The 13,403-nt window shown below is 49.2% G+C and overlaps 1 protein-coding gene across 5 annotated transcripts in view; it reads left to right on the top strand.

Moving 5' to 3' along the window:
- GPSM1 (G protein signaling modulator 1) overlaps positions 1-13,403 on the top strand; it is a 58,485-nt gene that overhangs the window by 6,877 nt on the left and 38,205 nt on the right. For 4 of the 5 annotated variants that reach the window (XR_014185617.1, XM_082068118.1, XM_082068117.1 and 1 more), the window contains exons 2-5: positions 11,216-11,437; positions 11,696-11,831; positions 12,107-12,249; positions 12,831-12,954. Coding sequence is in view for 4 of the 5 variants with exons in the window: in XM_082068118.1 (XP_081924244.1) it covers positions 11,216-11,437; positions 11,696-11,831; positions 12,107-12,249; positions 12,831-12,954 (625 nt within the window). In the remaining variant the exon portion in view is untranslated. Of the gene's footprint in view, positions 1-11,195; positions 11,438-11,695; positions 11,832-12,106; positions 12,250-12,830; positions 12,955-13,403 lie in introns of all 5 variants that reach the window. The other variant, XM_082068120.1, reaches the window with a different exon arrangement.

The following is a 13,403-nucleotide window of genomic DNA, read 5'->3' as shown; positions in this document are numbered from 1 at the left end:
AGTTGAGGTTGTTTTTTCTGTGCTCCATCTGTGGAGTATCCATTCATAGCTGAGGAGAGCTGGAAATTACTGATTAATATTCATCTCTCTGGGGCTACTTGTTAATTACTGTTATTCATGGTTCGTGTTACAGCACTGCCTGGTGTCCCGTGCCGCTGTGCCAGACTGAGCGGGTCCTGGAAGCGTTATATCCGTTCCAGGGTTTGAGAGTGCTTGGTAAACATCAATATTTTATTGCAGCCTTTCTGGGAAATGTTGTGGTTCTTTTCAAGGATGGGAAATTGTACAGTCTTCAGGGTGAAAGAGAATATAGATGGCAACGCTGGGAGCTGAATGTCCTGACTCCCACTCCTCCCTTCAGCACTTCTTTACCCACAGCGCAGTGAGGTTAATCACGAATTGGAGACCTTGGGTTTGGCTTTTGTTGAACTAGACGGGGCAGCGCAACACATGCCTGGCACGATATTACAATGGTTCTGCTGTTCTGCTTAATGTGGGAGGGAGCAAAAGGTTGTTTAGAAGGAAGTTACCAGCTGGTGAATTAAATACTGGGCTCACCTTGCAAACGTGGTGGGAACACTGCAAACCACATCCCCCAGGAGAGGAGAAGCAGCAGCCTGGGTGGCCACGGGGTCTGCTCATCATGAAGAGCCCAAATCCAGGTATTGGCTTTTAAATACACGAATAGCCCTGAGTTGATAGAGTGGCCAGGCACTTGTGACTCTACATAGTTATCTGTCTCTCAGGTTTTGAAGAGAGAGCAGTTAATTCAAAAAGGGAGAGAGGGACACAGAGGAAAACGGTTCCTGTCAGAAAATTGCCTGCCTACATCGCATAAGAATTGAGTGGAGTTCCTGGGTCCCTGCCCTGAGGGGTGGTTGTCTGTGGAGAATCGTGAAAGATGGAGAGAGAAAAATGCACATCTCAGTTCCTGCAGCTGGGCGGAAGCTTTGGGGACGGGCAGCGGGTGCCAGTGCTTTGGGCTCCTGTTGCTACTGCACTCCAGCTGTGCTCTTGTAATCATAGCACAGCTGATGTGGTGTCAGAAAACAGCCCCTCTTTTACCAGTTTGTATGGAGAAAATGGCACTGGGGATTGTACCTTGCTCCAAAACACAGAGGCCATCAGATCTGACTTGTTTACTGGCCAAGCTTTCTGCAGCATGAAGGCAGGAATATAAACCACCAGTGACTAAACAGATGAAAATATCTCACATCATAAGCAACATGTGTTTCTCTTTCCTTTCTGACAAATAAGGCCTTCTGATTTCAGCAAGGAGTAGCTTGCTTGGGCCAGCATCTTGTGGCGAGTGAACTGGGACTTATATACATACATGCAGATGAATGTCTTGGAATTGTGAGGCTCCACATGTGCCTTGAGGCATTTCCTGGCCTCCGAGTTCAGCCGAGTGTCTGGGCTCCTGCACTGGTCTAAATAATAAAACATATGAGTTCCCTGCAACACACCCAGAATGTTAAGGCTGTAGCCCTTGGCCAGCTCTTGTATCAATTGCTTCCATCAGGGCTGTAATCCAGGAAACTGCAAGTATGAGCTCGTTGGGCGCTTGAAGTCTGTGGTTTGGTGCTTTCCTGGGGGAAGGCCCTGGAGGAAGGGAGGCTGTTGTGTTATCTGCGTTCATCGCTTTCGCGTGCACCGCCGGGACTGCAAACAGCTGGAGTGTGCCAGCAAATACCAGGAGATCCTGTTCGACAGGGAGCGTTGACATTGTGTTCAGGTGTCTACAGAGTTAACAACGAAATGGTTGAAAATAGCCGCTTTCTCCTCTACTGTTCTGGAAGAAAATGAAAACTCGTTCTGCAAAATGTACATTTCCTTCAATGAAGCCATTCTTTGGCATTAGTACTTTTGGCAGAGTTGTCATCAGTCATGCCATTGACTGCGCATTTTGCAGAGAGCTCTGTGAGAGATCAGCAGTGAAAAAAGAAAACCCGTGAAACCCGCATGGGCTCCAGAGACCCTGGACCCCGCAGGGGTGTCCTGCTCTGCCTTGTGTCCCCAGGAAGGAGCAGCGGGGCCGGGTGCTCGGCTCTGTCTTGCTGTGGGGCTGATGAGCACGTTGGCACGAGCAGGTGTCTCTGTGACATCTGTGCTCGCTGGGACCGGACTGGTCGCCACCACAGCATCCACAACTCACCCTGACCCCGATTTAAAGCCGAATATGCAGTGACACAAGGATGAAGGGTGAACAGAGAAAGCCTTTGGCTCCCCACCACTGAGCAGAATTACATTCTCCAGTGATGGAAACCTCTCTGAGAGACCTTAGGTGAGCGTATGATCGGTGTGATTTCAAGGGGTTGTTTGGGGTTTGCTGGAGCAGGGTCAGGCTCCAGCTGTGCTTGGTGATGCTCCGAGCCCATGTGCAGAGGGCAGGGTGGCCGGGCTAACAGCAGCCTTAGGGAGGGAGGTGCCGCACAGACCTGGCTCCAAGTGAGAACTGAGTCATTTGCCAAGGCTGCACGGCTCTGGGAGCTGGTTGCCTGAGGCTGACATGGCATGCAGACAGGAGACGTGAAAATCTATCTATCTATATGCACACACAGAGGAGAGAAAAGTAACAGCTCGAAACATGTGACTGGAATTAAAATTAAAACAAATTTTCCCAATTAAAGTAGTGTGTTGGAGGATGTAACTGCTCCTGAAAGGCTCAAAGAGGCTGTTTGTGCAGCACAAATGCAGCTGCTCCATGATGCCCTGGATTGAAACAGGCAGGCTGCTCCGGCACACAGTCCGTGTGGGAAGCGGCGTCGTTCCTGCGTGTCAGCGGCTCCCACCGCCCTTACGGGTGCAGGTGAGGAGCTGCTCCCACCTGCCCGTCCTCCCCGCCGCTGCCCGTGCTCCCGCAGCGTTTCTCGGTGCAGCCTGCTGTGTGTCTCTCACTGCTGGGTGAGGGTGTCTCTATGCAGGAACAGAGCTATTTTTCTGCAGACATGCATTATGTAGTAGTCGGGATAAATGAACTCCCTTGATTTGAGTACGTGTTTAACCCCGGTGCTGTATCCTCCCTCCTTCCACCAGCGTAAGGGAGGAGGGGAGCGGTGAATGAGTCTGGGATATTCTGCTGGAGCTGGATGTGCTGTGGACCTTTACTCCACTTTGTGAGGAAACGTGAAGCTTTTTGGCATGGAAAAGCTTAAAAATCGGGTGCTTCATCCATTTATTCCCCTTACCAATGGCTCAATTCCAAGAAACACGTAAAAGACCATGATTTTGTTAATTCTTTCATAATAAGTTTTGCAATTCACTTAAAGGCAAATCATTTTATGGACTAACTCAAGATTTTGTGATAGTAAAAAAAAGTATTGGGGAGATCATTAGCGTTCTTACTGTATCCAGGGAGACTTTCCAAGAAACGAAATGCTTCTACCAGTTCCTCCTGTGGAAGAACAGGACCAGAGTCCATATCACAGATGCAAAGATGTACCATGCTTTGATGTATGTGACAAACTCCTATAGCGAAATATAAAATAAATAGCCCGCTATTTACGCAGGTGATTGAATTACACTAATACCGCGGTGTTGGAGCAGAATCTGGTGTGTGGTGCTGTGTCGGGGAAGAGCAGGGACTTATCTCCGTGCACTTAATTCATACAGCTGTTCAGTGCAGCGGTGCTGAGCGTCTCCAGGGTGCATGTTATCTGTGGGGCTGTGCTAGGGCAGAAGCGCTAAAAATTTGGCAAAATGCGGTGGAGGACTGAGCCACACGATCCTCTGGAAGGAGTGAAACCAGCTTGCGAGATGCTGGAGCGGAGGGTTCCCCGCAGAGGCAGCAGACGCCCAGACTGCGCCGCACAGTGCGAGACGGCGGGTCTGTTCTTGGATGAGCAGAGCGCGGTTCTCACCTCGCACGGGAGCTGTGTTGCTGTGAGGCGATAGCCTGGGGATCCTGCCACGCTCTGATTTATAGGCTCACAGACTAATCTGATGGCACACAGAGGTTGGGTTTTTTTTCCATAACCCCACGAAGAACCCAAAAGTGCTCTTGCTGCTGTTCTGTTGAATCAGGTTTTCACGGAGGAGTTGCAGAAACTGTGTCTAGAGATGCAGAGGAGCCCTGGCTGATATCTGAGCTCTCGGGGAGCCTGCGGTCCGTGTTTCTTTCGGACAGATGTGGAATATTACAGAATCCAGAGGGCTGCCCCATGGCTGTGCAGCCACCAGGGAGAGCAGCAGCCTCCTGCGCCTGAGCTCTCGTGCTGTGTGCCAAGGCAGCCTTTGAAATGTGTGCATGTGTCTGGGCTGATTGCTGATTTTTAGAACCACTTCAATTTTCAGGGAGAGCATGACAATGCTTTTAACAGCCCTTGGAGCACGAGACAGCTGCAGAAAAACAATGAAGAATTGGTGCAATCTGCTCTGCTACGGTTTTGCCAACCAAAATCTGTTCTAGTGTCTGGCGTGGCTTCCAGCCCGGGCGTGAGCTCTGCCCACCTGCTCTTGGCCACCTCGGGGAGCCACCGTGGCTGTTTTCCTCTGCGATTTTCTCTGGTTTGGGCACACAGTCACTGAGGTGGGAACTATCATGGGCTCTCACTGGTGTGCTCTGACTCCATGTCACCATCTTCGCTGGCTTTACCAAGTGGAAGTTTAAAAAAGGAATTGTTGCCTGTTTGCATTTACTGGACTTCATTGCTTTGTTCCTGCTAATTGTTCTCCAGTGAGTTCTGCAGCAAGTAAAAGAGGGCCAGGTTCACGCTGATTCTGTTGCTAAGATCAGATCCAAACCCCTTTCCTGTGCAAGTGTTGGTGCTGCGGAGCATCCTGAGCCATCGTGAGCCTCGTGAGCTCAGCACCTCCTTGGCTCAAAGCCTGGATGGCCCAGGAGCAGACCTGGGGTGTTTGTTTTCAGCCAGATCCCAAAGGGCTTCAGTCTTGGACTGAAATCCTTGGCTCGGGTCTGAAGGGAAGCAGATGAGACAGGAAGGGAACAGAACCAAATTGGCTGAAGGCTGCTGGGGAGTCAGTAGAGAAACTGTGGCGTGAACTTTGTCACCATATTCTTTTGCCCCTCCTCGCGATGCTGGTCTGTTTGCCATGCCTTGAGTGTGGATCCGTGGTTGGCGTGGGTAGGACAGAGGAGGGGGTGCAGCCTCGGACTGCTGGCGCTTGGGATGTGGTTGTGGAGGGGACAGGGGCTTGGTGATGGCATGAGCAGAGGTGTTTTCCGTTGTCCGGCTGGGTTTAAATGCAGTGCAGTCCCTGGTGTTGCTGGGACTTGGCAGCATGTTTTCACTCTGCAGTTGTTTTCCTGCTCCAAGGCAGGAGCAATTGGCAGGTCGAGAGAGGAAGAAGGGGGTGCTGCAGTTGAAGAGGTTTCCAGGCAGCTTGAATTGGGGAAAAAACTTGAGCCTGTGGCCTCTGCATTTCTGGGAAAACAAAGTTTGCTTTCACTTGGCTTCAGAAAAGTACTCTGGGTATGCAGGAAAGGAAATCTCGTGAGGCCCCCTCAGCCTGTGCAGTTGCACAGCAGAACAATTGTGCCGGGTGGCATTTGTGGAGCTGAGCGTGACCCTTCCCGCAGCTGGGGGTGGCAGGATGCTGGGACATTGTGCTGTGACGCCTTGGAGTCAAAGCTGTCGCACAGCTCAGGTCCGGGCTGCGCCCTCGTTTTGTCTCACCTGAGCTGGCATCGCTGTGTTGTAGCTCCGTGATTGTCCCCAGCTCTGATGGAGGTGACAGGAGGGGCCAGGCTGCCCCCTCATCCCGGGGGTGGAGAGAAGAGGGGTCTGAGTCTGGACGTCTCCCGCCTCATTTACAATGCTTCTGAATTTGGAAAGATCCCCCTAACCAGACTCCAGCCGTTTTCAGTAACAAGTTTGGCATCAGTGAACCCCTGTATTTGTTGAAAGCAATACAAGCTAAATAGTATAAGTAAAATGGGTGATAAATAAATTGCCTGTTTTCATTGTATACCTGCTGATAAGCTATTTATTATTCTGCTGTATACTGTAATTGTAACCCAAGGTGTTTTCTAGACGGAGCAGTATACTGATTTAAATCACAACATATGTTTTAGTGAGAGGATATGTTGACCTAATTGCCAAAGCAATGTTACAATGAAAAGCCATTCAAACTGCACGTCCTCTCTTGCCCCCTGGTTTCTGGAAGTGACTGAAGGAAATAACACTTCACTTCTGGTGAAATCATCCCCAGAGTGTTGTTTCATTGCAGTTTGATGGATTTTTTTTTTTTTTCCACTGAAGGCACTAGCATCGTACATGGAAGCAAAATGCTCTTGGAAAACTCAGGAAGTTTCCCTCATTGTGCTGAAATCACTGAGTTCATGTCAAGTATCCTCAGTGACCCCAGTGCCTCTACACTTACTTTCCTTTGACTCGATGGCAGGTGGTGGTGGTTGGGTTTGTCACCTGCTGCTGAGCCATGCGGAGAGATTTGGATCCAGGCTGCTCAGCAGGTTTCATTCTCACTCTTCTTGAAAGTGAATTTTCCTATACAGTTCTTCTTTTGAGGCATCTTGTTCAATTCATCTGTTCAGTGGATTTTTTTTTTTTAATTATTTTGGGAATCAGAACATGTTTTTATGAATTAATTTTCAGATAGGTATCTCCTTAGACCCTGGAAAGTATTTGACTCTTATAATTTAAGTGCTTTGAAAATGGGCATCAAGTGAAACTGTTACCCAGGACAAAATGAAATTCACATTTGCACCTTAATCCCACCTGAGTTTTCTCAAAACCTGCAAGTTAATTACATTGCATCATGATCCTTTGATATTTGAGTAATTTTGGAGCACAGTGTCTTACATTTGTGCTCATTGCCTTCTAGAGGTTTCACTCCTCAAATGACACAGAAAGCTTTTCATTGTGTTCTCTGCTCTTCCTATGGGTTAAGCTATATTTGTGGGCAAGATTTGGGATATGGATTCAAGATAATTATTAATGCCCCCGGTTTGCACCATCCTTGCGGATCAAAGCCACCAAGGTCGCTGTTCTATGGGCGGATGGGTTGGATGCAGTTGTGTGGGGACACACGGGAGCGCTGGATGACTTTTGCTTTCAAGCAGGCAATGGGGAGTTTGAATCCGAATTTCTGACAATGACGCAGCTTGTTGGAGCCATTATGAATGGAAATAGGGTCTTATTCAGCTCTGCTAATAAGAGGGTAAATGCAACTAAATACAGCTGTCTTCCTTGCTGTCATTTGGTATTTATTAGCAAATATGCAGTGGAATTGAATCCCGTGTAAGTACTCTGCAGCTAATGGTAGATAGCAATTAACTGAAATGACTACTGTTGGGCACTGATGCTGCCATCAGCGGGTGCAAGCGGAAATCTGGAGCCAGCGCGCAGACCCGGCAGCTTCCAGACCTCCCTGCAGTTTTCCCCTCTGGGTTCTGTTTCATGCCCTTATCAACAGACTGCAGTGAAAATCGCTTCAGCTTGGTTCTCCCTGGAGCTCTGGCTTGAACAAACATTTCTCAGGCAGTGGTGTGTGTGTGTATGTATATATATATGGTTTTATTATCTGCAGCTTGGGGCAACTGAAGGGACTGACAGCAGTCTGAGAAGCGAAGGCGTGTGTGGTGGAAACCCTGTCCCCTCCAGATGTGCTGGTGGCACAAAGCGGCCTCTGCAGCACCTCGTGTGCCTCAGAGATGGGAGGGAAACTGGCCTGGAACTAATTCAGGAGCTGGGAACGATGGGACACAGCATTCGTTGCTTCATCTTTGGCCTTTCCAAACAAAACAGGAGGGAAATTTTATACTAAGGGGGGTTTTTACTACTGTTGACGTTTCCGATAGGGTGTTTTTCCACCTTATCTCCTGTCTGTGAGCTTGGTTTTTATTCCTGATTTTAGAACTACAGCAGCTCTGATTGGGAATGCATTTTGCAATTGCCCCCACTCATATGAATCAAATACCTATAAATATCTTTTTTTTTTTTTTTTTTTTTAAAGGCAATTTCACCTTGCAGGCAGAAAAAGGTTCTCTTGCCCTGTGAGCTTTACAGTATTTAAGGCAGCAGCCAAATGTCTCCTAGTTCTGTCTTGTGACGTGATTGTTTTCTGATGGATTAGTTGTCGGTGTGGTAGGTGCTGGGACCAAGACAGTCGGGGCAGGGCAGCCCTGCGTGTGTGGGAGGGAGGGCTGGAGTAAGACAAGCGTAACTGCTGGATGCGATCTGCTCTTTTCCTGCCCAAGTGGACGCGGGGCTGCGCTGCAGACCCGGGAGGTGGGATGTCACTGTGTCCTGCTGTGGCCGCATCTCCTGGGTGGCAGGAGCTGTGGCAGCCTTGAGCTTCGGGTCAGCGCACAGCCCGTGGGCCTGCAGAGCAGCTCTTGGCTGAAGTCAGGCTGTACGGTTGTTTTCCGGAGGACTACCACCATGTTATCCACACAGTGTTATGTTTTTGGAATATTTGGCAGGGGAAACACGAAGATTAGGGGGGGAGCAAGGTGTTGGGAGGGTTGACTGCAGCTCCAAGCTTCTGAACACACGTTGTGCAAATTGTTCCCCCTCTGGGGACCTGTATCATCACCCAAGTCCTAATTATAGCGCTGTTTTGACAGCAATCATGGTGATTGTTGTTAATGGCACTGATAACACCTTGTGTTGTTTGTTTCATTTCCCACTTGGCAGTGTTCTCAGCATCCCTGGTGCTGCACCCTCACTGCCTTCTCTGTATTGCTGTGTGGCTTGAAAATATTTGATGTGTAATAGTCCTTGCATTTTGCCTGTGCGCCTTTTGTAAAGGAAAATTTTTGCTCTTTAATTCTTTCAGCCAGCTTGCAAGGCAGCCAAGAGGCAATCTGTGATACAGACCATCATTAGCTGCTATCTGACAGTGATGAATGACCCTGGGAAATCTGGTTGTTAAAGGCAATGTCTGTTCTTCCTGTTCTTTTCAGCTCCTTCTGCCTTCAGATCAGTTATCCTTTAAAGAAGTTGATGAGGAGGGAAGGTGGCCCTGCCCTGTGTTGTATTGGAAAGAGATGTTCTCGTCCCTGTCACCACATGGTGGAAGGTCACCCTTTTCTGCCTCATACAGGTGTCAGAAGCAACAACAACTCCCGGGTTTGAAATGTGCAGCTGACGCGTTGTTGGGGGCCGAGTGATCTGCCAGCGTTACGGCACCCGCTCGCACCTCTGGCAGAACGCTGTGCAGGTTGCCAAGCTCACTGTGGCCAAACATCGCGTTTATATTTGGCCTCTCAATGCTTTTAAAAGATTTGTTAGTTTTTGTTGTTGTTTCTTAAACACATATAGTGCCCTTTTGAAAAATACCTTTTGCAGAAGGATCTCAAAGTACTCTGGAAGCCACCTTTATTACTATTTTACAGATTAGGTATGTAACCCAAGGTGTGGAGGAGCTGTGGGACTTGCTCAGCACTCAGCTGGGAACCAGTGCTGGGACTCTTTGCTGTGTAGACCAGCACTGTTCTCATTGCTAGATTACAACTGGTGTCTTCAACACTTTATTATTCCTTGGCCAGACTTGACACAGTCTGTCATCTCCACGCATTCCCAAGAAAACACTTCACTAAACATGTTGTAGTCTTGTTTTGGTCCAGGACTTGATCATCTGGGAAGGTCAGACCCTCCTGGCTCCTTATGGTGAACCTGCAGCCTGGGATGTGCCTTCTGCCGATATTTGGGAGTTTTTGCTGATCTGGAGGTATATGCAAATCAGTATGAGTGGTCTGCACTGATTTAGGGCAAGGGTGGTTTTTAGAAGTGGGTTGTGTTTCTGTTAATAATCACCATCCTTGACTATTGTCCCTTCACATGGCAGTAAAGGCTTGGCAGAGCGTGGTGCAGAGAAAAAACCTTCTCTCCCTTACGCTTGTTTGCTTTGGTCCCAAACGGAGCAGTGATGTTAATTAGATAAGTCAGCTACTCTGCAAAGCAGCCTGTTCAAGGACAAACAGATTTTAATTAAAGGCTCTGTGCATTGGAGGGTCATGTCACTGCCTTGTGCCTGAACAGTTACTATGGGAACACCAGGAAAGCGCCAGCGGGTGTGAGTGTGTGCAAGGGGGTGTGTGAGCGTGTGGGAATGCAGGTTCCAGGGCACAAATTTCACTTCTGGTTATGTTTCCACTGGCACATATAGAAACCACCTTTGGACATTTATAATCTTTTTTCTGACCTTTCCTTTTCTGGCTCTGAACAAAGGGGCTGTGTTTTTTCTGAGCAGATGCCCACCTTTGACCTAGATAGTTTTGACTTTTAAAAACACATTGAGCAGAAACGAAAAAGCCAAAAAGAGCAAAGAGAAGCCTCTGAATAGAGGAGCAGGAGCACCGTGTCCATCTGCCTGGTGAAGGGGCTGGATTTGCAGCAGGCAAGATGTTCCAGATGTGAGCTTTCAGATACACGAGAACTGGAGGATGCACATGGTCTAACAGGGACAGCTGTGGCTTAGAGAGGACTCGGTGGAGCCCTCAAAGGAGCATGTTTCCTTTCTCCTGTAGCAATCCCTGGTCTCGCTCCTCTCTGCTGGGTTGCAGAGTCCTCGCTGACAGCACAGCTTGCACCATTGCCAAAGGTGCGGAGAAATGCAGGGGAGGAGAGCGAGCCTGGGGGCCGATGTGCAGAGCGCCTGTGGAAAAAGTGACAGCAGGAGAGTTAATGAAAAGCAGACACTGAGCACTGGAAGCTGCTCAGCCAAGAAATTCTGCGCAGTCCGGGGTTTGCTCTGGTGTCCAATAAAAACGTGTTACGATTTGGCTACCCTCTCTGCTACCCTGGGGAAAGGGAATGTGGCTGCTGAGCTGAGCACCCCCTGGAAGAAAAACAGGTGCTGCGTTACTCTTGTGATGCGAACGTGCATCCCGAGAGCTGGGAGCCCAGAGCTGCTTGTCTGGTTCTTACCAGCAACCCCGGGGCTGCCTTTGGCCGCTTGCAGCCTGTAAATCTGGATGCTGCTGTGGCTCACGCCCGGGAGGCTGGTTTCTCCGAGGGGCTCAGTGCCCACTGTGTCCGCACTGCTGAGCTGTGCCGGCTGCGTGTCCCAGAGTTATCAGCCAGTGTTTGACATGGGGCTGGATGCACACGCAGCTGCTGCCTGGAGGGTGGCTCTTTCCAGGCTTTTTTTTTTTTAATAGTTGTTTTTCTTTTTTTTCTTGTGCAGTAAATAATTAAAAATGTACAATGAATTAAACTTTTTAACCGTTGCATAGCAGCGTGGGTGCATTGCAGCCTTAACCCCTCTAGAAATTCTGCTCTCTCGGCAGGATGGAGGCGTCCTGCCTGGAACTGGCCCTGGAAGGAGAGCGCTTGTGCAAGGCTGGGGACTTCAAAGCCGGGGCAGCCTTCTTCGAAGCAGCGGTGCAGGTGGGGACAGAAGACCTGAAGACTCTCAGTGCCATCTACAGTCAGCTGGGCAACGCTTATTTCTACCTAAAGGAGTATTCCAAGGCCCTGGAGTACCATAAACATGACCTCACCCTGGCCAGGTATGCATGTCAGCAGTGCTTCATCCTGATCGGGCACAAGGCAGGTTCTGTGGGGTCTGAACCCCCAAGAATCTCTCTTCAAAGTGGAGAGAGCTTCTATGAAGCCCTGCAGCCAGGCGTGCGTGCTGGGGACGGCTGGGTGCGGTGTACGTACCGTGCAGCGCTTGACTCGCTGCAGCTTCAATTCTGCCTCCAACAGCTGGTGAATAAAAGTCTGTGAGCTCTTCACCTCTCTTCGTTCCTCTGGTCATATTGTAGAACCATTGGGGACCGCATTGGAGAAGCCAAGGCAAGCGGCAACCTCGGGAACACATTGAAAATACTTGGGCAGTTTGACGAAGCTGTTGTTTGTTGCCAGAGACACTTGGACATTTCTCAGGAGCAGGGAGACAAGGTAATTGGTTCGTGGCGTCCAAGAGGAAATATTTCCTAGCTTTAAAAATAATCTGTCTGCAAGTCAATAACTGTGCTATGGTGAAGGTGGGCTTTGGAAGGAGATGGAACCATCACGGTTCTCATGCTGCTGACAGCAACAGGTGCCTTGACAGTGAAGATGGGAAAGGAAGATGTGGGCCTCCTGGCTTTGACCATCTCTGTCCAGCAATGGAAAGGTTCATATTGGGATGTGAAGTGTAGTATCTCGCTGCTCAGTGTTGTTCTTCCCTTTAGGTAGGTGAAGCCAGAGCACTCTATAATATAGGAAATGTTTACCATGCAAAGGGAAAGCACTTATCGTGGAACATGGCCCAAGACCCAGGCTACCTGCCTCAAGAAGTCAAGGAGACGCTACAGAAAGCTTCAGAATATTATGAGTAAGTATTAAAGGTTGGGCTCAGAATTGTTGAAAACTGGGCCACCGAATGAGATTTTGCACATTGTAATGAATTAGGAATATTCCCCTGAGATGCTGAGTGATGATGGCAAATTAATCTCAGGGAAGGTGAGAGAGGGACTGCAAGCTAAAATTCATCCTGGCATTGCCTTGGTAAAACTCAGTGTACTTTGGAGTATGATCATGCAATTAAGTTCAATAGTCTGCTCCTTCTCGGAGCTGTGTTTGGAAGCTCCCGTAGCCCCTGCTGCTCTCTGCTGGCCTTGGTGAGAATGGAGCCCTCTGTGTCACCATCTCTGGGGCCATGCACGGAGTCCCTCACCCGAGGGAAGAGGCTTTCACCTGAAGTCCTGGTTGTCCTTCTCGTGGATCTGTAGTTTATCTTGCTTGTAACATCCTTTCCTAAATAGTTTCAGAGGTCACCCTGCCCCACATGCCATGGGGTGCACAGGATGGGTGGCTGGGGAGGGGAAATGCTTTCTGCAGGGTTTGCTTTCCTCTCTTTACAGTGCAAGTTCTTCCACTGTGTCTCACCAGACCTACTGCTCTGACTTTTTTCAGGAGGAACTTGTCCCTGGTGAAGGAGCTGGGGGACAGAGCTGCGCAGGGCCGTGCTTATGGCAACCTCGGCAACACCCAGTACTTACTGGGCAACTTCAGTGAAGCCATAGCCTTCCACAAGGAGGTAGGAAACCGCTGTGCCTTCTGCCAGGGGTCAGGGGCTGCGCCTGGGAAGCAAAGGGACACATTTGCCCTCAGCTGTTTTTTCTCCCTCCTGTTTCACCTGGGGGTCTGGCCCTGCTGTACTAACTCATGCTGAGCACTGTCTTACTCCAGTCCCTGTCAGCACCTAATGAGCAGCATGAGGGAAGGGTCCTGTTGGCTTGGAAACCAAAGGAGGTATCAAAGGGCAGATTGCAGCTGGCCTAGCAAGGCTTTTCTGCTCTTAATTTGTGTTGGTCTAGATTTTAATAAATTCAAGCCATGAATTTAATTAAGCTGCTGAAGGAGCTGTTGATCAGAAATAAATGTTGCTTGTAGAACATAATAACTCCCTGTAAAGCTTTACCAGACGGGTGAGGTGACACAGTCCCAGCCTCAATTCAAATGCAATTTAGCTTGTAGTTCGGAGTA

This window comes from Streptopelia decaocto, assembly GCF_964273445.1.
Source record: "Streptopelia decaocto genome assembly, chromosome: 17".
Taxonomy (NCBI): Eukaryota; Metazoa; Chordata; class Aves; order Columbiformes; family Columbidae; genus Streptopelia; species Streptopelia decaocto.
This window is presented reverse-complemented; position numbering and strand designations above follow the sequence as displayed.